Genomic DNA, 27,230 nt, shown 5'->3' on the forward strand with positions numbered 1-27,230 from the left:
AGACATTTTGAAAAAGATATGAAAGTCATTATGTAAATACAAGTGTGTAGGAAAGAACTGCAGATGCTGGTTTAAATCGAAGTTAGACACAAAATGCTGGAGTAACTCAGCGGGACAGGCAGCATCTCTGGAGAGAAGGAATGGGTGACATTTCGGGTCGAGACCCATCTTCAGACTTTAATTTGACTGAGTTTCAGCAGGGCAAATTTCTTAAAAGAAAAATCCACACCATTCAATCCTTATATTTGCAGATTGTGGAAGACATAAAATTGATCAAGTTCACCAAATGTGCATATGCAAGAACTGTTTCTGTTGATATTACATCATTCCAGTCATGGAAAGTAACACAAAGTTAATTTTCAGATGAGGCAGGGGTTTACTTGCACCTCTTCCAACCTCATCTACTGTATCCACTGTTCCAGTACACTCCTATATATCGGCGAGACCAAGCGTGGGCTCAGTGATCATTTCGCTGAGTACCTCTGCTCAGTCGGCCTAAACCCACATGATCTCCCGATTGCTAAACACTTCAACTGCCCCTCCCATTCTGATCCTGGCCTCCTCCACTGTCAAAGTGAGGCCCAATGCAAAATGGAGGAACAGCACCTCATATTTTGCCTGGGCAGCTTACAACCCAGCGGTATAAATATTGACTTCTCTAAATTCAAGTAACCCTTGCTTGCCCTCTCTCCATCCTAGTTCTCCGACCAGTCTTTTGACTTTCAGGAACATGGCATATGAATGTGTCTGACGTGATGTTCCAACTCACGCCAAGGCTTCGTTGAATAGGTAGGTTATCCACTGAAAGATCTAAGTCTTTGATGTCTTTGGCTCGGTCGCTTGCAGGAAAGGCATCCAGTACATCCTTCTTGTTCGAGGCTATTTTGTGAAGCCTAAGGTTGGAGAGTGCCAACATTTCCTGTGCATGTTTCAGGAGGCTGATGGCTTCTGCCTCTGTAGGGAGTGATTTCAGTGCATCATCCACATAGAAATCTCTCTCGATGAAGTGTCTCACATCACTATCGAAGTCCTTCTCTTTTACTCTTGCAGCCTTCCTCAGCCCGAAGATGGCTACTGCTGGGGATGGGCTGTTTCCGAAGACATGGACTCTCATGCGGTAGTCAACAATTTCATTGTCCAAGTTATTGTCACGGTACCACAGAAAGCGCCAGAAATCTCTACAATCTTCTCGTACCAGGAAACAGTGGAACATCTGTTGTATGTCCGCCACGCTGGCCACTTGTTCTCGTCTGAACCTCAGGAGTACACCTGACAGGCTGTTGTTAAGATCCGGTGCAAATAGCAGCACATCATTCAGGGAGACACCATCATATTGTGCACTGGAGTCGAAAACCACACGGATCTTTCCAGGTTTCTGGGGATAGTATACTCCAAATATGGGAAGATACCAGCATTCTTTGCCTTCTTTGAGTGCCGATGCTCTCTCTGCATGGTTGCTGTCAAATATGTTTTGCATGAACTCCACCAAGTGTGTTTTCATTTCTGGTTTCTTTTCCAGATTGCGCCGGAGTGTCTTCAATCTACCGTAGGCGTACTCTCTGTTATTAGGTAGCGATCTCCGAGGTTTGCGGAACGGTAGGGGGGCAATCCAACTGTTACTGCTATCTTTAAAGAACTCTCCTTCCATAATCTGCAGGAAGAGCATATCCTCAATAGATGGTGCAAGCTGGTTGTCGTTCTCTTGTTGATGGAAAACTGTCTGACCCAAGCTGTCTTCATCGGGTCTCACTAACAGGTTATGCATTGGAAACCATGAGGAAGAGATTGTAGACCGACCGGTTCTGAAGGCTGTAGTTCTCCTTTACTTTGATGTGGCTCTCTCATGGGCTCAGATGACATGGACGTCCATTTCCCAAAATGCAGGTCTTCAAGGCACTGACTGTAGCAGGCTGGTGGGCTCTGCCGAGGCACACATCGCCTATGATGACACAGCCCAGATCCTGTTTCTGTGCATAAGGAGCATTGTTGGGTCCATTGTACTGTCTGCGGACTTTGTGGACTTGCAGAATATCTCTTCCTAGCAGCAGAAGGATGTCCGCGTCAGGATCCAGTGGTGGTGTTTCTTCTGCAATGGACCGCAGGTGAGCATGATGGTAAGCCGCTTCAGGAGTTGGGATTTCGTTCCTGTTATTAGGAACTTGGTTGCATTCAATCAAAGTAGGGAGAGGGAGGCTTGTTTTTCCATCTGCAGACTCCACAATATAGCCATGAGCTCTTCTGCCAGCTGTTTCGACTACCCCAGCACATGTTGTTAGGATGTTAAACATGTCAAAGTATTCTGACTTGGCTAATGACATGTTACTTTGATCGTCTAAGATGGCATACATCTTCCTGGCTTCTGGCTTGCAACCATAAGGATAGACGTTTACGAGGCATATTTTTAAGCAAGATTTACCTCTGAAGTCTCCACTACATATCTCTGTACATGTGGACGTGATCTCCGGCTGAGGTGCATCTTCTTCCTCCCCGCCGTGCTGTGAGGAGGGTGGCTCGGATGGCTGTGGAGCAGGACCTGGATGGAGGGCTGCTAGGTGTCTGTCGCTGCTGCACTCAGCACATTTGATGGACACGTCACAGTCCTTGGCTTGGTGAGTGGTCGAACCGCAGCAGCGAAAACATATAGAATTCTCCTTGAGGAAGTTCTTACGGTCACCCAACAACATGTGTCTGAAGCGTTTACATTTCTTCCAAGGATGAGGTTTGTGATGAATGGGACATTCTTTATCTGGAACGATTGTCGTCTTGCTTCTGTTGTCTGGCTTAGACTTGACGTCTGTGGATGATACATTGGTTTTGTGTACTGAAACTGGTGTTCTCTGATTACCATATGGCCGCTCTTTCTTAATGTTGGCTTTGGGATGCGGTGAGTTGATGAAACCAGGGTCGTTTCTGTCATCGGCTTTTCTGACGACGAAGTCTACAAAGAAAGAGAAAGGAGGATAGGCGACTTTGTGTTCTCTCTTGTAACGTGTCCCTTGTGTCCTCCAATTCTCTTGAAGGTTGAAAGGCAGTTTGTCCAAGATGAGACTCACCCCTTTGGATGTGTCAAGATATCCAAGGCCTGGTAAGTAGCCATCTTGTTTTGCTGATTCCAACTCAATCAACAAATCTCCAAGTTTACGAAGTCTGCTGTAATCTTTACTCGTGATCTTTGTGAAGTTCTCTATCTTAGAGAATAGAGCTCCCTCGATGGCCTCAGGAGAGCCATAACATTTTTCGAGTCTTTCCCAGACCCTATTGAGACCTACGTGAGAATGATTCACATTGACGGACCTCATTCTTGAAGCATGGCCACTTGACTCCTTTCCTAGCCATTTGACAAGTAGGTCTTACTCCTCACTGGCTGTTAGTCCCAGGTCTGCAGTGGCGCTGAAAAAGCTGGCTTTCCAGGCTAGGTAGCTGTCTGGCTGATCATTGAATTTAGTTAAACCAGCACAAAAGCTGACTCTTTGCTAGGTATCTGGCGAGGTCGGCTATGGAGGTGTTACCTGTTGCGTTGCCTCTAGATTGCGACCTACTTTCGACTACATGGCTGTATTGTTGGCTATCGTCCAATTCAGGTGAAAATCTGTTAGCACGGGGTGGGGAGAAGTGATGTTCTGTGTGCCTCCTATACTCCGTTGAGTCATAGGGTGGAACTCTGGAACATTGGTCGTCTACTCTGTAGGATGATCTTATGTTGACTAGGCGACTAGAAAGCTGGTCATCTCTTCCATAGGAAGATCTTGCATCTCGGCGTGGAGAGTTAGAGCGCTGTCTCTCTCCGCTGTAAGACGGCCTCACATTGCGGCAAGGAGAGCTGGAGCGCTTTTCAACTCCACTGTAGAATGGTCTGGTGTCACGGAACGGAGAGCTGGATCGCTTTTCAGCTTCAGAGTAAACCCGATCTACTAGAGATTTCCCATCTTGTTCTTGACTGCTCAGTTGAGATTCTTTACTAGTTTGGTCTGTGTGACACGTAGCATCAATCTCATCTTCATTTCTTCTGAAGGTTACTTTTGATTGTTGTGCTACATATTCACTGCAGTGAACTCTCTGGTTGTGAAGGGAATTCCTTATCTTTGAAATATGCTGCAGGTAGGCCCAGTTGTGTAGCAGCTGCCTCCATAACATCAACCTCAGCTTGAGCAGCTTCTACTTCTTTCTGAACTTTTATAGCTTCTAGCTTGATGTCCAGTTTTGCCTTTTCCATCTTCAAATCCAGTTCTCTTTTAAGAAGCTCTAGCTTTAGCTGCGCCTGCCTTAGCACGGGCTTTGGCTAGGGCTAAGCTAGCACTGGATGCTACTGATGAGCGTCCTGATTTATTTGATGAAGATAAAGATGCCACTGATCTTATTTCTAGCCCTTCCTCCGGAGCAACAGTTTCTTTGTAGTCATCATCCTTGTTCATAGCCTCCATCTTGCCAAAGCCTGGATAGAGCTGCTTTTTCACTGTGCTGCCTTCACTGAACACCGGCTGTTCAGCTATTCAGTTTAGTTAAACACTCCATCCATCTCCCTCCAAAGGAACAGGCAATTGTGTATTTTGAGAGTTTAATGGAATAAAGTATGAAAAGACAATGCTGTGTTAGGGATTGACAGAGATGAGAATGGCACTAGATTTCGTCTACGTCTTAACAGAGCTGAGGATGGCACTGGATTTTGTCTACTAAACTAACAGAAGTAGAAGAAAATAACTTTAAAAGATGGCCACCCCCAAAAGGTTTCACAAAGGTAACCACTAGACGGCCGACCAAAACGTTACACAGAATAACCACTAAATGGCCAACCAAAGTCCAGGAGGTCTGTAATAACATAAATTCTTCAATAAAAAACTATTTATATCCATTCGATATACCAAACATTATAGCCTTGGGTACTACTATTATTTAAATATCGCAATATTCACATCATGTCTTGGTTAGCTTTATATTAAAATAATAGATGATGCAAATATAAGTAAACGACACATAGCAAATGGAGTCTTGAGCCCCACAGTGCATTATGAAAATAATAAAATATGTCCCATCCAATGTAATCCTGGTCCACAATCACAAAAGACTTCCAACATGAAAGGAAGCTATTTGGCCCATCGAATATATAGTGGTTTCATGTGGTCGCACTTCTTCGCATTCACCCCAGAGCCCTATAAACTCTTTTTTTCAAATACTGTACCTTTTTGATCACGGTAATTAAATCTGCTCTGCAACTACATCTGGCAGTGCATTACTAACCACTAACTGTGTTAAAAATATCTCTTATCACTTCTGGTTCATTGCTCCGGAGATGTTGCCTGACCCGCTGAGTTACTGCAGCATTTTGTGTGTATCCCCATTGATGACAGGTGCTCGGCTTTTGCCGGCACCGAGGGGGTTAACCGACAGCCACTGGATAAGGCGAGAGATGCAGCTGATGGTCCCCGGCCAATCGGGGAACGGGTTCCTCGGGAGTTGAAGCAGAGATGAGCTGGATATAGCACTGGCTGTAAGCCGGTGTTCCGTCACCCCAGACATCTCCGGCCACCCCCGGATAGGGATGGGACACTCGGGAGTGGACAGGGACCCGGGTTTGATCCTGACTACAGATGAAACGCAGGTCTGTATTCATGTAGCAGTTACCGAGAAAGTTTATCACGAGTGACCTATGACCTGGGCTTGCGCAGTCGGAATACCGAACTCGCTTATTCTCCAGTTGCACCCAAACTAGCATTTTGTAGCATCATTCTACCATATTTTAAAAATTAGTGTTAAACTTCAATGGCCACTTATTCACCCATTCGACCACGCTGTAGTGGACCCTTTGCCTTGAAGTTATTATTCCCCTCCTCACAAACCCAAACTCAATAATATATGCAAAGCAGTGGTCCTATGTTTTCCTTCAGGGAAACTGTATCCTTTTATTTCATGGCATCAATCTTGATGTCGTCTATTATGTCGCATCTTATAAAAAGGCTTTTTAAAGTTCATATGTACACCAATTAACAACATTAGCTCACCAAAAATAAAAACAGTAGACCAGAATTGCCTTAAAAAAAATCTACGGTGTTTTTTTCTAATTAATCATCACTTTTCCAAGTGGTTGTTAATTTTGTCACTGCCCCTAAACACTCAAATCTCAGTAAAAAATACTTCATGCTCATAATTTCAGTGATTATGTAGTGCTATCAAATGAATTTTAAAATAGTTAAGTATATAGTTTAGATCAAATCGAAATAGCTTACACAGTAAAATTAAGATTATTTACAAGCAGAATTATAAAAATGAAATAATGGCATAATTCGATGAATGGAATAGGCAAAGTCAAGACAAAAATGGAAAATGCTTGGAAGACAAATTTGAAAACTAGAATAAAAGCTATTAAGTGAGTTCATTAATTTTTATGTGCAGGAAAGAACTGCAGATGCTGGTTTAAATCTACAGTATGCACAAAATGCTAGAGTAACTCAGAGCGGGTCAGGCAGCATCTCTGGTGAGAAGGAATGCAGGGCTCGAAATTAGCGGTTGCCCGGTTGCCAATGGCAACCCACAGTCCCACCGGGCAACCTAAAAGCCATGCCATTTTACCCGGCTTGGCAAGCACCCGGGACACCTGAGCGGGCCCCCTCTCTATCTTTCTCTCTCTCTGTCTCCGCCCTCGGGTCTCCGCCCGCTCCTCGTCCGCTGGCACGGCCGGCCGCCTTACACATACGCACAACCACCACCAAAGATCCTATAGCGAGGATCTTTGGCGCACATCATCGGCTGTGGTTGTGCGCATGTGCCGCCCTGCACATGCGCACCGCCACTGCAACTGGTCGGCTTCAGCCACTTTCTCCCTCCCTTTGCATGGTGGGAGATCTGGCCGCCATTACTGTCCACTCGCCGCGACCGCTGAAAACCAATGCAGAATCACTCGTTCGAACTGGAGTAACTCCCTGGAGTAACTCTTGCTTCTTGGTTTCCTGGTCCTCCAAAAATATTCGAAATGGAATTTAAACACCACCACCAAACTCTGAAAAATAACAGCCTATTGCATTTTATCTGTTTATTTATTGTGTATATATATATGGTCTATGGTATATAGACACAGTGAACTTTTATCTCCTGTTCTGTATTATGTTTACATATTCTGTTGTGCTGCAGCAAGCAAGAATTTCATTGTTCTATCTGGGACACATGACAATAAAACTCTCTTGACTTGGACTTAAACAAAAAAGGGTTCTTGGGGAAATAAAAGAGCTAACTTAAATTTAAATGCTTCTGGTTGGGTACCTATAGTAATGTGAAGACTATTCCATGCTTTAATTGTGCGGCGGAACTCAATGGAGCAGCCAACATCTCTGGATAGAAGAAATTGGGTGACTTTTGGGGTAGAGACCCTTCTTAAGATTTCCTCTGGTTTTAGTGTTTTAGTTTAATTTTAAGATACAACGTGGAAACAGGCCCTTCGGCCCACCGAGTCCACGCCGACCCATACACTAGTTCTATGCCACACATTAGCGACGCAAGTCAAGAGTCAAGAGTGTTTTATTCTCTCATGTCTCATTGAAATCCTTACTTGCAGCAGCACAACAGAATATGTAAACATAGTACTCTGTAAACAATGTTATAAACGAGAAATCAAAACAGTGTATATTTATATATGAATATATAACTATACACACACACACACAATTTCCCTCCTGGGATTAATAAAGTTCTATCGTATAGTATTGTGTGTGTAGGAAAGAACTGCAGATGCTGGTTTAAACTGAAGACACAAAAAGCTGGAGTAACTCAACAGGTCAGACAGAATCTCTGGACAAAAGGAAAATATTACATTTTGGGTTGGGTCTGAAAAAGGTTCCTGCACACCTTTGGAATGTGGAAGGAAACAAGAGCACCCGGAGAAAACCTATGCGATCAAAGGGAAAAGGAGCAATCACCATACAGACAGCACCCATATTCAGGATCAATTCCGGGTCTCTGGCAATTTTAGGCAGCAACTTTATGGCCAATGTACTGCCCCATAGTCTTGAACTGAATTAAAACATACAGTAGCTGTAAAGGGGGACATAGCATCACTTAGAGATTTCAGACTGAAAATGAATAGTTTATTTATTTTTTTAGTAACCAAAGTTATCAACGTATAATTTTTTGTGTGTTGGGAAATAAAATATCGAGGCACAGCTGGTGGACTTGCTGCCTCACACACCAGGGATCTGTGTTCGATCCTGTCTTCGGGCACTGTCTGTGTTGAATTTGCACATTCTCCCTGCAAGCATGTAGGTTTCCTCCCACATCCCAAAGATGCATTGCTTTGTAGGTTAACTTGTCTCTGTAAAATTGCCCCTAATGTGTAGGGAGTGGGTGAGGAAAGTGGGATAACCGAACTTGTGTGAATGGGGAGACAAAAATGCTGGAGAAACTCAGCGGGTGAAGCAGCATCTATGGAGCGAAGGAAATAGGCGGCGTTTTGGGTCGAGACCCTTCTTCAAACTGATGTGAGGGTGCAGGGGGTGGGAAGAAGAAAGGAAGAGGCGGAGACAGTGGGCTGAGGGAGAGCTGGGAAGCAGAGGAGAAAGTAGGGACTACCTGAAATTGGAGGTCAATTTTCATAATGCTGGGATGTAAACTGCCCAAGCAAAATATGAGGTGCTGCTCCTCCAATTTGCGGTGGGCCTCACTCTGGCCATGGAGGACGCCCAGGACAGAAAGGTCGGATTCGGAATGGGAGGGGGAGTTGACGTGCTGAGTCACCGGGAGATCAGGTTGGTTATTGCGAACTGAGTGTAGGTGCTGTGCAAAGCGATCGCCAAGCCTGCACTTTGTCTCACAGAGGGTGATCATACGCTGAATAATCCAACCAGAATTTTGTTTGGAAGTGGAAAGAAATAATAGAAATTGCATTCATTGCAATGTGTAAAAGGAGATGAGATACTGTATTGTAATTTTGCTGCATGTCATTGTGGTATATATCATGTCTTGATTGGTGAATATGTTTAGTTTGTGACTTTATTTGTTGCAGAAATAATATGTGAATGTTTCATTGACCATAATTCTGACTGGTAACTACGCACTTCGTCCGAGCACATTATCGCACATGTCATACAAGCCGTCTTAAATGACCACCTAAACTGTCATTTGGCAACCTAAAAAGCTGCCTAGGTTGCCCGGCTGGCAACAGGGAAAAAAAGTTAAGCGAGAGCCCTGGAATGGGTGACTTTGGGTCGAAACCCGAAATGTCACCCACTTCTTAATTTTTATAACGCACAGTAAAAGCATTCCAATCAACGCTCAGCTTTATAAATTGAAAAGAGGCAATATCAATGTGAAAGTGAATATTCATATTCACTATTATGCAACAATATAATGAAACATAATGAAAGTGATAAACTTCAGCAACAGAACTGGAATAGTTTACACAAAATGCTGGAGTGACTCAGCGGGACATGCTGCATTTCTGGAGAGAAATGGGTGACGTTTCAGTTCGAGACTCTTCTTCAGACTGATGGGTCAGGGTAGAAGGGCAAGGTATGAAAACAACAACCAGAAACGTCCCCCATTCCTTCTCTCCAGAGATGTTGCCTCTCCCGCTGAGTTACTCTAGCATTTTGTGTAGAAAGGAACTGCAGATGCTGGATTAAACCGAAGATAGACACAAAAAGCTGGAGTAACTCAGCATCTCTGGAGACAAGGTATGGGTGACGTTTCGAGTCGAGACCCTTCTTCAGACAGAGTTCTGAAGAACTGTCCCGCTGAGTTACTCCAGCTTTTTGTGTCTATACTCTAGCATTTTGTTTTGTTTAGTTTAGAGATAACGTGCGGAAACAGGCCATTCGGCCCACTAAGTCCACACCGACCAGCGATCCCCGCACATTAACACTATCCCACACACAACTAGGGACAATTTACACTTATGCCAAGCCAATTAACCTACATACCCGTACGTCTTTGGAGTGTAGGAGGAAATCGAAGATCTCGGAGAAAACCCACGCGGTCACGAGGAGAACGTACAAACTCCGAACCGACAGCACCCATATTCAGGATCGAACCCGGGTCTCCGGCACTGCAAGTGCTGCAAGGCAGCAACTCTACCGCTGCCTCACCGTGTTTATCTTCAGTGTAAACCAGCATCAACAGTTCCTTCCTACACTGAAATAGTTTAGTCATGCCATGATAATTTAGAATGGGTGCAGAATACTGTAAATGTAGTTTTAAAATGATTTTGAAATGTTGTGCAAAATAAAAATCTAATGGGAAATAATCTGCAAGAAAGTTTGTGCTTTCTATGAAAAATCTAGTTAAAACCGTTACAAGGAGGCAAAGCTTTTTTGAACAAAATACTGCCAGACAACCATCAATAACTAATCAAAATAGTTTTTTTTACAAGATTTTAAATGCGCAAAGCTTTGAAACTAGAAGGTAGTTACAAATACATCTCATCAAAGCACTTATCTATTCTACGTTAAAAGCCCTAGTCATGTGGTTCATTCAGGAACTATGTTAAAATTTAGTGAATCCTAATTTTAAAATCCTATTATCTGGGTCAGGGAACACTTCATTCATATGACTCGTGGAAATATTGGCAGCATATCTTCTGAATCTGCTCTATCTTTATTTGAAATCAAAGCATGTCCATGCATTTTCAGTAGAAAAATATTTGAGTGAACCAAAATAAAAATAAATAACAATAAAATATAGACATAAAAACTGCAGATGCTGGAATCTTGAGCAAAAAAAGTGCTGGAGGAATTCAGCAGGTCAGGCTGCAAACATGGAGGGAAATGGGCAACCAACTTTTTTGCCCTTTTCAGAGTGTTCAAGTCAGTTTGAAGAAGGGTCTCAACCCAACATGTTGCCTACCCATTTCCCTCCACAGATGGTGCCTGACCGAATAAGTTGCTCGAGTGCTTTGCCTTTTGACATTACAATATAATAACTTACTACGATAGCACATTATGTTATGTCACAAAGCACCCAATTAAGACTCTAAAGTGTCGCTTGAAGTTAGAGATGTTCTTTAAAACTGGGATTCCATTACTATTTTCTTGTATTTTCCCTACTATTCACATTTTATAGAACTTGAAATAGCCTCAGGCTTGATGGCAATGCATCTAACCAAAAATTATTCTAAAACTTCCACCTATGTTGTTACAAAAACTGACATGCATGAGACCGAGGATAGGCATAGAACTGAAATAGGAAAAAAATAAACATGTGAACGTGACAGTAGACTCATCTTGGACAGATGCGATTACAGTAACTTGAGACAACAGCCTGTTCTATTGGATTGGTACAATACCTTTCACAAGGCAGCTGTGGCTTTTCAAATTACCCTCTCCATAAATGTGGTGTAGGGAGTTTTTAAAGAGGGTATAACAGCAAAAGGCATTGTAGACAAATTTATAAAACCTGCCATCATGAAGCTTGCGTCCTTTTCAGGACGACGATGACACCAATGTCAACACTTGAAACAAGATGGACACGAAAGAAGATGAAAGATTCTCATGTAATTTTATACTGCCTTTAAGCTCTTCAGTTAGCAACTGCTCTTGATTTGCACAACTTACATTGAAACAAGGATCTATCCCTACAACCTTAACCCACGGTGGTTATATTTAATTCCAAATTATTAGTAGCTAAAACAATGGTTTGTTTGTGTGCATTTAATCTGAATTTGCATTATATCATATTTGCTCTAACTTACAAAACACAACAAAGCAGCAGGAATGAAGTTGTGTTGCAGTCATTGAAGTGTGTCTGTAAATGGTGTGCCAGATATTTATAGCTGCCTTAACAATGCACCGAAAACAGACTGCAATTCGTGATTTCTCCTCAATATAAGTGTTCAAACCAATGTCACTGGTGGATATAACCAAATATGTTTAATTTATAACATTTCTAAACATTCACATTACTAAATCTATCAATTTACTTTTACTATATAAACCTAAAACCGATCTACTGTATTTGATTTCCTGAACCACAATTACCCATATTTTTTTAGCTTTTAAAAAACAACTTTTTTGTAAAATCCCAATTAAGGTTTTTTCCAGTTGACTATCCAGGTTCCGACTAAAATCTGCTCTGGGGTTTTCAGTTTTGATTTCGGTCTTATAATTGTCATCGTTTAACCCTGTATCTTAATTATTTTAAATTTTGCAACAGTTTGACCGCACAAAACTACCACGTTCTGATTTAATAATTGCGTGGATTTTAAAGTCCTGATCTTCAAAACAAATTGACACTGACCAACTCATATTCGAGTTTAGAATGCTGCATCAAATTATATTCTCAAACTGGGCGTGTTTTTTTTTGCAACTTAGGAAGGCTTCGTTTTTTGTTGGTGCTTCTTCTCCGTTCCCTGAACAGCATATATTGTCAGTAATGTGATCCCCAACTCCCCTTGCTGCTATGTTCTGATCCAGTGACACTGCGCCATGTAAATAGGGTACAAGATCAAATTCCGCTCGGATCAATAGAACCGAATTCAATCTGTTGTGCACATGTAGTCAGGAGTTTGGGGGATGGGATTTAGCAAGATAGGCCAGAAAAAGATAACCCCAAATCATAAAGGCTAACGTACCATAAGGAGTTCTGAAGTCCGAGATCTGAAGTAAATGGGCAACGTTTCGGGTCGAGACCCGAAACGTTGCCTATTTCCTTCGCTCCATAGATGCTGCCTCACCCGCTGAGTTTCTCCAGCATTTTTTTTTTCTACCTTCGATTTTCCAGCATCTGTAGTTCCTTCCTAAACGTCTGAAGTAAATGGAGTCACAGCAATGGCTACTTAACGCCCTCCCCCTCGTTGAAGAGGCCGAGGCTGTTTTTGGCTGGGTAATCGTTAAATTGTCTCACCTCCATACAGGCAGCTACATCCACTGGGTCGTTCTCCCGGTGTTCGGCGTAGAGATGATGCCGCAATAACGTGGTCCTCCTGTAATTGCGGCTGCCTTTCACGAACTTGTTGCGATTATTATTGCTCCCCGGGCCGCTGTTAGCCCGAAGGCACCAGGAGCAATACATGAGGCCTGTCTTCTGCTCGTACTGAAGCCACGGAAACTCTTGCAGCCACGACCTCTGGAAAGTGCGTTGCTGCGGTAGTAAGAAGGACTGGGGCCTCCCCAGCAGCGTTAAACCGGCTCCCCGCCGGCTACAACTACTCGTTTCTTCAACTTCCTCCTCATCATCTCGCCCAACTCTGACCATGGCTCCATCCCCGGGGGCCACGGCTCGCTCTTCGTTCCTGGGTCCGTTCGTCGTCGCCTCCTCCTCTACCGACGCCGCCGCTGCCTCCTCCTCGGATTCGTTGCTGCTGATGGAGCCGCCGTCCACCACTCGCACCGAGCCCCCTTGCTCCGGGAACACATCGTCCACCACCACCGTCTCCACCCAGTCCTCTTCTTGATCCTGAGCGGCCTCCGTCTTGGCTCCGACCCCGTCTCCGGCGTCCACCGCAAGAAGAGCAGCCGGCTTATCTGGACTGCTTCGGACGAGGGCCCCATTCGAGGCCTCTGTGTTGTTGTGGGTGGCGAGATCAGCTTCAATTTTCACTGCGATGGCTGCGGCCCCGGTTCGGAAAGCGAGCGAGCGCCTGTTCCTTTCGCCGGACATTGTGCGTGTTGGTGTGTGTGTTTTTGTGGCGCCGATCTGCTTCGACCCGAGGACTGGAAGGGGGGTGAGGGTTGCTATTCCCTTTTCAAGCGTCAGATTAATTGGAAAAGTTGCGAGCCGGTCTCTCTCGCTCTCTCTCTCCTTTGCCGCTGTGGCTGCGGGGCCCGGGGACGCCGAGTGGGGCCTGCGGCGGGCTCGCCCTTGATTCACTCGCCTGTTGTTGTCCCGCTGCGAGCGAGCGAGCGAGCGGCCGCGCGCTCCGTGGGTCGCTGGGTCGGTCCGCGCGCGCCGGCGCCAGGTCGCAGCGGTCTGAGTCCGCGAGACACGCAACGGACGCCAACGGCCACCCCCCGCTCCCACACTGCACCGCGCGAGTCGCCACCGCCACCAAAGATCTTATAGCGGCTGCAACCGCGACCACCGCTCCGCCTCTGGCCAACAACCGCCAGGTCATTCGTCATTTCCCTCCTTCCCTCCCTCCCTCTCACTTTTGTAACTACTCGAGCAGCTTGTTCACCTGAGAGTTTTGTTGTGCCCGGCACCGCTATGTGCATGGCAGCTGTAACGCACTGGGATTTCTCTCATGGTGAACCGGGCGCCGGGTTCATCCGCTATTCCATTTCCTCGGCTTTTCGGTGAAAGCAGCAATGTTTGCAAAGCTGTTGCTTTTGTGGATTTTTATTTTTGGAAAGGGATGTAGATCCGGCTGAACAATTGCCCAGGTGCGGATTATCGCTGATGAATGCATTTTAATCTGCCTCACATTAACAATGTAATAGTTGTGATTATTAATGGGGCAGTGGGAGAAGATAAATTACCACAATAAATAACACCTTTTTTTTTTGCGTAAGCTTCGCTGCTGTTTTTCCATCGATCACAGCTGATCACCTATTCAATTGTTGCTGGTCCATTAATTGTAAATGTCTTGAACCATATGCAGTCTAAATTAGGATCTAGACCCGAAATGTCACCGATTCCTTTTCTCCAGAGATGATGTCTGGCCCACTGAGTTGTGTCTTTTCATGAAGGTTGAAGGAACATGAAAGGGTGCCAGAAAGGGGCTGTCCCACTGCGGTGACCTAATCCGTGAGTTTGCCCTAGGCTCTACTCGCAGCATGGTCGACACGAGGTCCTAGGAGGTCTTTGTAACTCTCCTTCATGCTCGAGGGTAGTCCCCGTGTACTCGAGGCCTCAGCTAGGTCGCGGCGTATTTTTCAACGTTGAAAAATGCCCGCGAGTAAAAGGTCGCCATGGAAAAAATCAATACTTTTTTTACTCGTAGGTTTAGTCGAAGTAGGTCGTAGTAGGTCGGCATGTTAATCATAGGTAATCGAAGGTAGTCGTAGATAGTCTTCAACATAGTCGAAGGGAGGTCGAAGGAGGTCGTCTTCACTCTCCACTATTCGGAGTCCAATTTTCCCGAAGCTAGTCTTCAACATGGTCGAAGGAGGTCTTCTACATAGTCTAAGGAGGCCTTCAACATGACATTTTATCAAACTCTCCTAAACCCTTCTAAACTCGCGAATTAGGTCGCCGGAGTGGGACAGCCCCTTTACCAGAAATGGCCAAAGGCAAAAAAATAGTGAAATAATACATTTTGGCCATGATGAAAATGAGAATAACTGGTGAATTGTATGTTGAGAATTGGTGTCATCCATCAAAACATTTACCACATCAGTTTTTTATTTCTCCACAGAAGAAGAAGCAATGTCATCAACAATGACTAGAGCGAGATTGGGAGAAGTACTTTTAACCCACCCTGCCCTCAAATTCATCTGGACTATCTCTGACACTTCCCTCCCCTTTCTTGATCTCACCGTCTCCATCACAGGAGATAGATTAGTGACTGACGTCTATTACAAACCTGATTAAGAGAGAACTGCAGATGCTGGAAAAATCGAAGGTAGACAAAAATGCGGAAAAACTCAACAGGTAGGCAGCATCTCTGGAGCGAAGGAATAGGTGATGTTTCGGGTCGAGACCCTTCTTCAGATGGTTCTCGACCCGAAACGTCACCTATTCCTTCGCTTTTTAGATGCTGCCTGACCCGCTGAGTTTCTCCAGCATTTTTGTCTACCTTCTATTACAAACCTAGTTACTCCCACAATAAGCGAGTTCAGTATTCGGACTGCACATGCCCAGATCATGGGTCACTCGCGATAAACATTCTTGGTGGCTGTGCTGCTGCGTGGGTGCAAACCTGCGTTTGGTCCGTGGTCGGGTTCAGACCCGGGTCTCCGGCGCAGCAGGCGCTGCTGAGTTGCTGCTGTGCCGTCCCCATCCGCTCCTGGATGTCCCGTCCTTGTCCGGGGGCAGCCGGAGATGTCCGGGGTGGCCCTGGGCTGGCGGGGCGCCGGCCGTTGCAGTGGCAGCCCGGGCTTGCAGCCAGCGCGGAGGGGAGACGCTGGCTCCGGCTCGGCTCTGCCTGTCCCGCCGGGTGACCGGCGGCCCTGGACTGGCGGGGCGCCGGCCCGTTGCGGTGCCAACCTTCGCTCCATAGATGCTGCTGCACTCGCTGAGTTTCTCCAGCATTTTTGTGTACAGTCGGTTAGCCCGGCAGGACAGGCAGAGTTGAGCAGGAGTTGGCTCTTCTCCGCGCTAGCTGTGGGCCTGGGCCGCCGCTGTGGCCCTGCCGGTCCGGGGTCGCCCTGGGCATCTTCGGTCTCCCCCGGACGGGTATGGGGCGCTTGGAGGGGGGGGGGGGGGGGGCGGAGGGGAGTTGAGCGGCGGTTCGGCGTTCGGGTTCGATCCTGGCTGCGGATGGGGCGCTGGTCTGTGTGCATGCGGCGGCACGGTTGCCGGGGGGGTGTTTATTGCGAGTGACCTTTGACAAACCCATGATTCTTTGCTTTTTTCGGAATACCGAACTCGCTTATTATCTGGACTGCACTTCCTCCCATCTTACAAAGTCTTTCTTACAAAGACTGTCAATACCTATTCCTCCGTCTCTGCCGCATCTGCTCTAAAGATGAGGTGTTTCATACTAGGACATCTGCGATGTCTCTTCTGTATCCTGTAGTTCCAATCCCTCACCCTCCCCCGCCAAGTTGTAACAGGGACAGAGTCCCCCTAGTCCTCACCTTTCACCCCATCAGCCATCACATACAACACGTTATTGTCTGACATTTTTGTCACCTCCAACAGGATCCCACCACGAGTCATATCTTCGCATCTCCACACCTTTCTGTTTTCCACAGAGACTATTCCCTCCACGACTCCCTGGTTCACTCATCCCTTCCCACCCAAACCACCCCCTCCCCAGGAACGTTCCCCTGCAACTGCAGGAGATGCAACACCTGTCCTTATACCTCCTCCCTTAACCATCAAGGGACCCCAACGTTCCTTTCAGGTCAGGCAGGGGTTTAGTTGAACCTCCTTCAGCTGAACACATATGCTCAGTCTGCCTTGGCCTATGCAATCTCCTGGTTGCCAATAATTTTAACCCCATCCCATTCCCATATTGACCTTTCTGACCTGGGCCTCCTCCACTGTCAGAGTAATGCCACATGCAAATTGGCGGAATAGCACCTCATATTTTGCTTGGGCAGCTTACAGCCGTTGTAAACGTTGCGGTATAAACGTTGATTTCTAATTTCAAGTAACTCCTGCATTACAGTCACCCTCACCCCCTCCTCCACCCTATTTGTCCTATTAGTTCCATTGTTTGCATCCTTGTATCCCTGTCATTAGCACATCTTCCCCAGCCAATATGGACCACCTTTTCATATGTCATCTGTTGCTGGCCCTGTTTTGTTCATAAGATCATAAGAGATAGGAGTATAGGAGTAAGATCATAAGACCATTCAGCCCATCAAGTCTACTCCGTCACTCAATCATGGTTGATCTATCTCCCTAACCCCATTCTCCTGCCTTCTCCCCATAACCTCTGACACCCATACTAATCAAGAATCTACCAATCTCTGCCTTAAATATATTCACTGACTTTGCTTCCACAGCCTTCTGTGGCAAAGAATTCCACAGATTCACCACGCTCTGACTAAAGAAATTCCTCCGCATCTCCTTCCTAAAAGAACATCCTTTAATTCTGAGGCTATGACCTCCAGTCCTAGACTCTCCCACTAGTGGAAACATCCTCTCCACATCCACCCTATCCATTCTTTCACAGTTTTATATGTTTCAGTGAGGTCCCCCCCTCATTCTTCTAAACTCCAGTGAGTATAAGCCCAGTGCTGTCAAACGCTCATCATATGTTAACCTACTCATTCTTGGAATTATTCTTGTAAACCTACTCTGGACTCTCCAGAGCCAGCACATCCTTCCTCAGATATGGTGCCAAAAATCACTCTCAATATTCCAAATGTGGCCTGAACAGCGCCTTATAGAGCCTCGGCATTAAATCCCTGTTTTTGTGTGCAAGCCCACTTAAAATAAATGCCAGCATTGCGTTTGCTTTCGATTCGACTTGCAGATTAACTTTTTGGAAATCCTGCACCAGCACTCCCAAATCCCTTTGCACCTGCGATTTCTGGATTATCTCCACATTTAGAAAAGAATCTACGCCTTTATTCCTACTACCAAAATGCATGACCCCACACTTTGCCACACTATATTCCATCTGCCACTCCTCTACCCACTCTCCCAACCTATCGAAATCCTTCTGCAAAGTTCCTGCTTTCTCTACACTACCTGCCCCCTCCACCTATTTTCATATCATCCGCAAGCTTGGCCACAAAGCCTTCAATCCCCTCATTTAATCGGTAATATACAACGTGAATATACAACGTCTGGCCTTTTCCCGCCTCCAGTTCCCCCACCTCCACACCCACCTCCATCTTTCAGTCTGAAGTAAGGTTCCCACCCGAAACATTACCTATTCCTTTTCTCCAGAGATGTTGCCCGATCTGCTGATTTACTCCAGCATTTTGTGTCTACAGTATAAACCAGCATCTACAATTCCTTCCTCCTCAGAAGTACTTTTAAACTGTATTGGAGAATCTGTGCAATTTTATAGATAGAGCAAACTAGACGGGCGTTGCATAGACGGTGTAAAAGAAGTGATGATCTGAAGTCCAATCTGAAGCATAACAGTTCCTCTGGAAAAGGTGAAAAGATGTGCACTTGTGATATCTTTGTAACTAGTGGAAATAATTAAAACATCTAAAAGATGGGAATGCTACTTGGACACAAGGGAAGGCCAATGGTGCTTTATGGAAATTGTCTCAAATTGGAAGCATTTCTAAATTGCAATCAAATTCATCACTAAAAACACAATGTTCCAATGGTCCTGAGCTATACTTTTATAGGAACATGATGAGCAGGAGTAAGCCTCTCAGCCCCTCCTGAGTGTGTTCATTTAGATCATGACGGGTCCAGTCCTGACCTTGGCATCAATTTCCTGTTTTACTTCGGAGTCACGTGAGTGACTACGTGATGAAGCCCCGTTCAGCCGCACGTGCGTCATTACGTCAGACGCATTGGTGCAGCGATCGGTTGGGGCAGCAGGAGCTCCCCAGCCCGGTAAGTTTAAACTTCAGGTAAGCTTGTTTTCTTACCTGTTTTATTCCTTGCAGGAACCTCTTGTTCCAGAGGCTTCCTGCCGGAGGATTCGTGAGGCCCGACGAGGGAACCAGCTATGGGCTGTGGGGAAACCCCGGTTCTTGCCGCAGAAGCGGGTAGCTGGGTTGTCGGGTGTCGCGGAAGTCGGTTGCTGACGGGTGGCCAGTGACTTCTAGGCGCTCCGGGTGCCGGGAGGGCTTTTCCCTCCGAAAGGCACAGAGATGCTGGGGTTCCCAGGGAGGGGAACTCCAGTAGGCCGGGTGCCGGGAGGGCTTCCCCCTGATATGAATATTAATGCTGGGGTTTCCCGGGGAGGGGACCTCCAGTAGACCGGGAGTCGGGAGGGGTTTTCCCTCCAAGATAAATATTTAGGCTGGGGTTCCCGTGGAGGGCACCTCCAGTAGACCGGGTGTCCGGGGGTGGGGGGGGGTATAATATAGGGTGATTTCACGAAAGGTCACTGGAGCGTAGATCCGCACCCACGTGACCGAAAATTTTAACTGGGGGACAAGCGTCACTTCCGGTACATGTTAGTGAATGGGAAAACACGCACTTTCACACGCGTTAAAAACATCGAAAACGGCCAGTTTTTGAGCTGCAATTAACTGTGCCAGTCGGGGTGACCGTGAGGCACAGCTACCTAAATTTACAGTTAAAAAAAAAGATAGAAACTAAGGTAAATACAAGAGGGAGCTGAAGGGGCAAAATAATCGGAAGTTGATAGCTGACATTTTTCGTGGAGATTTAAAGACCCAAAATATCGGGAATTATCGCGTTTGCTCGCTGCATTTCATCAAAAGTAAGGCATTATTGGCTTTGTTATCTTTATTCATTTGTTAGATGAAAAGTTTTAAAAGTTAGAAATCCTTCAGTAAAATTGCAAAATCACCCATGGTTCTCGGGTGGGTTTTAACATGCAAAATGAACACGCTTCTGAAGCTACATTCACCATTTAAATATCCGTGAATCATAAATGCGTCTTGAAATACATTTTACTCAGATGCAAGCTAAGGAATGGTATAATTCTCAGCTGTTAATTTGACAAAATCAGGACATTTTTTGGCTAATAATAAAATGTCCTGATTTTGTCAAAATGTCCTGATTTTGTCAAATTGACAGCTGAGAATTATACCATTCCTTAGCTTGCATCTGAGTAAAATTTATTTCAAGACGCATTTATGATTCACGATTATTTAAATGGTGAATGTAGCTTCAGAAGCGTGTTCATTTTGCATGTTAAAACCCACCCGAGAACCATGGGCGATTTTTCAATTTTACTGAAGGATTTCTAACTTTTAATACTTTTCATCTAACAAATGAATAAAGATAAAAAGTCAATAATGCCACTTTTGATGAAATGCAGCGAGCAAACGCGATAATTCCCGATATTTTGGATCTTTAAATCTCCATGAAAAATGTCCGCTATCAACTTCCGCTTATTTTGCCCCTTCAGCTCCCTCTTGTATTTACCTTAGTTTCTATCTTTTTTTTGGACTGTAAATTTAGGTAGCTGTTCCTCACGGTCACCCCGACTGGGACAGTAAATTGCAGCTCAAAAACTGGCCGTTTTCGATGTTTTTAACGGGTGTGAAAGTGCGTGTTTTCCCATTCACTAACATGTACCGGAAGTGACGCTTGTCCCCCAGTTAAAATTTTCGGTCACATGGGTGCGGATCTACGCTCCAGTGACCTTTCGTGAAATCACCCTATAGATGCCGGGTGTTGGGAGGGGGTTTCCCCGATATAATAGAGATGCCGGGTGTCGGGAGGTTGTTCTCCGATATATACACAGATACTGGGGTTTCTGGGTAGGGGAATCCAGTAATTATGCGGCGTTCAAACAGCAGGGGTCCCCAGGAAAGGGGTTAAACGGACTGGAACGGTCAGCCCTGGAGCCGGTAGGGGTTTTCCCTCCGGTAATATATAACGGTGCTGGGATTCCCGGCGGAGGGGAGATCCACCAGCTATGCAGTGCCCAGACCGCAGAGGTCCCCAAGGTATGGGGTAAATCGACCCAAGTGGTCAGTCCTGGTGCCGGGAGGGTTCCCTTCCGGTAAAAATTAATAATATGGAAGTTGACCAGGATGGAGCCTTATTGAGAGGAGGCTCAAGATAGATACACCCTAATATCAGGAGATATGGCAGTGTTGGGCAGATGGGAGAGCCCTTGCAAGCAGCGCCTTGTAACAGGGCTGCATAATGGGGATGCCGAGTCTATGGCAGTGCCGACCTACTGCTTTAGGCCGCGTCAGCAGCTCCTTGTAATAGGGCTGCTTAAATGTATGGCAGCAGCACCTGTAGAAGGGCTGCATGATGTCTCCTTCATGGAGGAGGTGAGCTTACCGTGGCATTTTCTGACCCTGAAGGGTGGGCCTGTTGGAGAGGCCATGCCAGCAGCGCCTTGTAGTAGGGCTGCTTAATGTCTCCCTTATGGAAGAGGAGAACATGCCGGGTCAGTGTAAATCTGATGCTGAGGGTATAGCGTGGAGCATACCTCAAGGGATGAAGGGCACATGTCAGAGGTACGATTCCTGGCAGCAAGGTTGCCATCCCAACACAATGCAGTGAATACCGCTATCAGGGGACGTTAGAACCACCCGCCGAATCTTCTATTCAGGTAAGACCTATTCCACAGGCAAAACCTGAAGGACGAAGCATAAACTGTTGGACCAATTAGGCCAACGACGATTAAGGATTCATAGTTTAGGGGAAAACGCACCCCACGGGTTCATCGGCAGGAAGCGGTTCACTGAAGCTGGTAGCAGCATTAAAGCTGACCAGAGTTACTCTACAACTAAGTGACCATGAACAAGTTGGTAAGGTTTACAATTGGTTGTGCAATACACAAATGATTGAGACATTGTCATTCTGCTCAGAGGCATTTTAACCAGGTAAACTGGACGTTACTAGTATTCCAAGAAGGTTGGAATTTGGCCAGAAGAGTGTTGAGCCAGGTCCAGTATTTTAGCCAGGTTACGTTCCGCTGGACCACATCCTAACGGCTGTAGTGTGGTCAAACGAACAAAATTGCAAACATGTTATAATAACCCGTTGCCAGACCAGGGGTATTTCTCCATTTATTTTATTTCTGTTATAGGTTCCATCCGGATGAGAGATGTGACTATTGTTATTGCTTATTTAACAGCATCAGCATGTTTAAATCTATGTCATGACTGTATACATTATGAATGTTTTCCCTCATTTGTCAATGAGGCAGTTGTGGTTGTGTAGACTTGTTTCTCACGGCATGAAATCACAGAGCTTTGAAATCTTCACGTAGTCACTCACGTGACTCCGAAGTAAAATAGTAAGATTAAACGAGAATTGACCAGTTTGAAGTTTGATCTTTATTTTATGAGGAGTTACGACGAGGGATTACGTGCCCTCCGTACCCAGCCCTCATTAAGATCATCTGGTATTTCTAGTCTTCTTTCATCTTACTATCATACTTCAGTCACTATTATTATCTGTGATCTCACACCGCTGCTTTGAAGATTGACGCACGTGCGGCTGAACGGGGCTTCTTCACGTAATCCCTCATCGTAACTCCTCATAAAATAAAGATCAAACTTCAAACTGGTAAGTTCTCGTTTAATCTTACTATTTTCCCCCATACTCCTTGACTCCCTTGATGTTTAAGTTTCTGATGTTATTATTTGAAATATTTATTGACTATGCCACAACGCACTCTGGAGCAGGGAATTCCAAGGAAATTGTCGAGAAAGAAGTTCCTCCTCAACCTACGACTGAAATGGGTGACCCCTTGTCCTGAAAATATGCCTCCCAAATTCTATATACCCACTTAAATCAAAAGAGTTTAACCTTAAATCAACCTAATCCATCTTCATATCTCAATCCCTCATCCCTGTAATCAACGGTGAACACTGTTTCCAACACGAGTACACCTTTCCTTAAATATGGAGGCCAAAATTGTACACATATTCCATTCTCCGGCAATTAAGACCCACATTTCATCAGCCTTTTGAAATTTGTAATATTCCATTTCAATAATTGCTTTTACATTCTTTCTTTGAAAGTAGATAATCTCACATCTGCTGACTTCTTGCATGTTCACTTTATCTATATTTCTTAGCAGTCTCTTAGTTCTCATGATATGCTAATCTCCTAAATCTCTTTATATAATATATGACTGCAGTGCATTCAGCCCCTTCATCTGTGGTCAAATCACCTAAGTCATCAAATCATGTAACACTGAAGAAGTTATTTTTTTCATCATACCAATGCTGTTTTTTGTAACTGTCAATTTGAATTTATAACAAGCTTTAACTCCCAAATTTTGCCAATGATCATCATTGGGTATATGTCCAAATACAGACTTCAAATTGGATTTGTGTCATGATTATAAACCAAACAATGGAAAATCAGTTTGAAGAGAACCATAGACCAGGTTCCAGAATGTGAATGGAAGCAAGCAGATGGGAAACTGATCTCTTATACTACAAACCTTGCAGCACCATCCACCTTTGACGCTGAAGATTCCAAGTGCCCCACTGCCACTTTGTGCCAAAGCCACTCATATACTACAACATTTCAACATTGGATATTTTCCAAATTGGATTTGTCAGATTTACTACACAGGTCAATGTTCCTGATCAGTAAACTATGTGCTTGATAGTGCAGGGAACTAGAGAGAGGTGTTCAAATCCCTCTAAGGCATCTGTGGGATTTAAATTTAACTAACTAAATAAATATGAAGAAGGGTCTTGATCCAAAATGTCACTTATCCACATCTTCAGGAGATGCTGTCTGACCCACTGAGTTGCAACACCTTGTGTCTGTTTTGGTAAACCAGCATCTGCAGTTCCTTCTGTCTCTCTCTTAATTAAATATTAATTATAATATTAGTATAATCTCAAGGGGTGTGTGTGGGGAGTGGTTAATGTGTGTGTGTGTGTGTGTGTGTAGGGAGTGGTTAGTGTGTGTGACGCTGCAGGCTGCCCCCCGTTGAGGGGACGGGACCCAACAGGTCCCACTTGGTCTAGTATATATATATTATTATTATTATACTAAAATTCTTCCCATTGTTCGTGTGTCTGTGTGGGCCAGGGCTGTGTCAGCTATCTGTCAATCTCCTTAATTCCTATCTTCTTCCAAACGCTAGGCCACAGCCTTCCCATTTTCGCACATGCTACTCATATTTTTCCCGCTGACGCGATAAATATCTTCCCGTTGCATTTCAACCTATATTTCCCAAGTTAATAATCTTTAAAAACAGTTTCAAAATATTATTTTTCAAGCCCTCATTTTGAAGAAAAAAAATTCAGAGTGACCTCACAATCCACTCGCAAGACAGGACGGGACATTCCGCGCGTGAGAGGGACTCAAGCGCTCAAACGACATTTTCCACATTTTTAACATCACAATCCTCTCGCACACTCCAGGCGCGAGGGCCACTCAAGCACTTCAACCCGCTCGGCCCTGCTGGGACCCCACGACCTCTCCCTCTCTACCTCCCTCTACCCTCCTTCTCTACCCCCTCACCTCCCTCTCCATCCCCTCCCCATACCTCCCTACCCCCCCCCCCCCTACAAGGTGTACTACAGCACTCCAACCCGCTAGGACCCGTTCGCCCCACACGCTCAGCCCCGCTGGGACCCGTTAGGCCCTGCACGCTCGGCTCCGCTTGGACCCGCTCGACTCAGACCTGCTAAGACCAGCTCCATCGGCTCCGCTCGAAGAGGTGAGGGAGGGATTGGGGGAGTGGAGGAGAAGAAAAAAATCCTGGGGAGTTGAGGGAGAGTGGGGAGATTGAGGGAGAGGAGGTAGGGAGTTGCTCAAACGTTTACACTCCCTCTCACGCCCCCTCCCTCTCTACCTTCCCTCCCCCTCTCTACTCCCTCCCTCTCTACCCCTCCCTCTCTACCCCCTCCCCCTCCCTCTACTCTCCCTCTCTTTCCCCCTCTCCCTCCCTACCCCCTACCGCTCACTCTCTACCCCCTCCCTCTCCCTCTATCCCCTCCCCCCTCACCCTCTCCCTCTCTACCCCCTCCCCCTCCCTCTCTAGCTGCATCTGCACAGTTGGGGGCTATGCGTGAGTGGATAGGTCGGGGGATGGGGGAAAGGAGCGAATGAAAGCGTTACTTGAAATGAAAGAAATCAACATTCAAATCCTGGGTTGTAAGCTGCCCAAGATAAATAATAGATGCTGTTCCTCCAATTTGGCCTCACACTGACAGTGGAGCAGGCCCGGGACAAAAAGGTCAGTTTTGGAATGGGAAGGGGAGTTAATTCATTGACCTGCTTCATTATAATACATTTGGCATCAACACTACATTTGTATAGGTCACAGAACCTGACTGCTGTTAGACAAAGCTCCCAGGTTTAATACATTTAGATGAACAGTCTGCAGACTTCAATTTGGATTTGTGTCATGATTATAAAACAAACAATGGAAAATCAGTTTGAAGAGAACCATATACCAGGTTCCAGAATGTGAATGGAAGCAAGCAGATGGGAAACTGATCTCTAATACTACAAACCTTGCAGCATCATCCATCTTTAACGGTGAGGATTCCAAGTACCCCATGCTTGCATTGTGCCAAAGCCACTCATTTACTACAACATTTCAACATTGGACATTTTCAAAATTGAAATTTGCAGATTTACTCCACAGGTCAATGTCCTGATCAGTAAAATATGTGCCTGATAGTGCAGGGAAACAGAAAGGGGTGTTCAAATCTCCCCCCCCCCCACAATCGCGAGTTGAGGGGACGGGACCCCCATTTTGGAGGAAAAAAGTCCAACTGACATCACAATCCACTCGCAAGGCTGCAGACTTCAATTTGGATTTGTGTCATGATTATAAAACAAACAATGGAAAATCAGTTTGACGAGAACCATGCACCAGGTTCCAGAAAGAGATGCTACAAGAAACAACTGAACGTCGAGGATCAACGAGAAAGAAGGAAGAACATAAACTGGCAAGTAAAAAAGAACCATTTTGATTGAGTTTTATTTTATTTCAAACAAAAAGATAGTCCATTTGATCTGATGCTTACCAGTTCATTAATAGATGGAATTGTATTTAGAAGTTTATAAGTATTTACTTTCTGATTAATATCTACCTTTCTTACATCATAATAATAATAATAATAATAAACTTTATTTATAAAGCGCTTTAAACAACTGCAGTTGCCACAAAGTGCTGTACATGAGAACTCATGGACAAAAAGTTATTACAAACCATTAAAAACCGTAAAACGAAGGACTAAAAACAGTAAAAATTAAAAGACATTAAAAGCACTAAGAACAGGAGCAATGCCAGGAGGAGGGTGCAAACGAGTTGCCGCATGGTCAAGGAAGGACGCAAAGGTACATCAAGAGGCATGAGTAGCAGAAGGGAACAAGAGACGCAACAAGAAATAAACACGCTGAGGATAAATAAGAAAGGACGTAAAACAGGGGAACAAGAGACGCAAAAAGAAACAACTAAACTGAATAAATCTCATGTTTAAGGTTTAATTTGTTATATTTCAAGAGTTATTCATATTTTAGGCTTTAATAATATATATAGGTGGTATAGGGGAGAGCTTGCATTTACGGGGGTTACGTCTCCGCACGTTAAGGGGACGGGACCCAACGGGTCCCTCTTGGTCTAGTTAGTTTTAAATCTACAGATTCTCTATTCTGAATAATTGATGGAGGGAATAGTTTATTTCTAATTTAACAAAAAACAATGGCATGGAAATTAAATTACATAATAGTATCTTGTTTCAGTGCTATGCAATTGCAGATCTTTTTTTTTTCTTGAACTAAAACATGATTGCAATTATTAGCCATTAATTTCAGATTACCAGGAAAATTCAGCCAACTTTTGACTCAACCCCTCCCTCCGCCATACACTCCCCGCCCCTCACACACTCCCCCCCCCCCCCCCCCCCTTGTGGGGCCAAGTTGTACTGAAGCTTGTGGCGCGCAGCATTCTCTTTCAACCTGCTGCTGCCGTTACCATTGGCAACCCCAATGCAATATTCCACCACTCACCAGTTCCCCCAACGCATCTCCCTCTGCCTCTCCCCCCCCCCCCCCCCGATGGCGGTGCGCAGCATTCTCCTCCAAGCTTCTGCTGCCATTACCGTTGGCAACCTCTCCTTCAAGTTGTTGCTGCCGTTACCGTT

At 45.2% G+C, this 27,230-nt stretch overlaps 1 protein-coding gene and 1 long non-coding RNA gene across 2 annotated transcripts in view; one reads left to right on the forward strand and one right to left on the reverse strand.

Moving 5' to 3' along the window:
- Positions 1-13,601, reverse strand: part of zbtb10 (zinc finger and BTB domain containing 10) — a 49,375-nt gene extending 35,774 nt beyond the window's left edge. Inside the window, exon 1 of the mRNA XM_033019235.1 lies at positions 12,820-13,601. Coding sequence (XP_032875126.1) covers positions 12,820-13,575 — 756 coding nt within the window. The 5' untranslated portion in view covers positions 13,576-13,601. The remainder of the gene's footprint in view (positions 1-12,819) is intronic.
- Positions 13,602-13,977: 376 nt separating this feature from the next.
- On the forward strand, positions 13,978-26,574 carry LOC116972005. The gene is made up of 2 exons (XR_004411685.1): positions 13,978-14,024; positions 26,378-26,574. It is a non-coding gene; the product is annotated as an uncharacterized LOC116972005 (long non-coding RNA).
- Positions 26,575-27,230: the final 656 nt, after the last annotated feature.

The sequence above is a fragment of the Amblyraja radiata genome, chromosome 4 (assembly GCF_010909765.2).
Source record: "Amblyraja radiata isolate CabotCenter1 chromosome 4, sAmbRad1.1.pri, whole genome shotgun sequence".
Classification (NCBI taxonomy): domain Eukaryota; kingdom Metazoa; phylum Chordata; class Chondrichthyes; order Rajiformes; family Rajidae; genus Amblyraja; species Amblyraja radiata.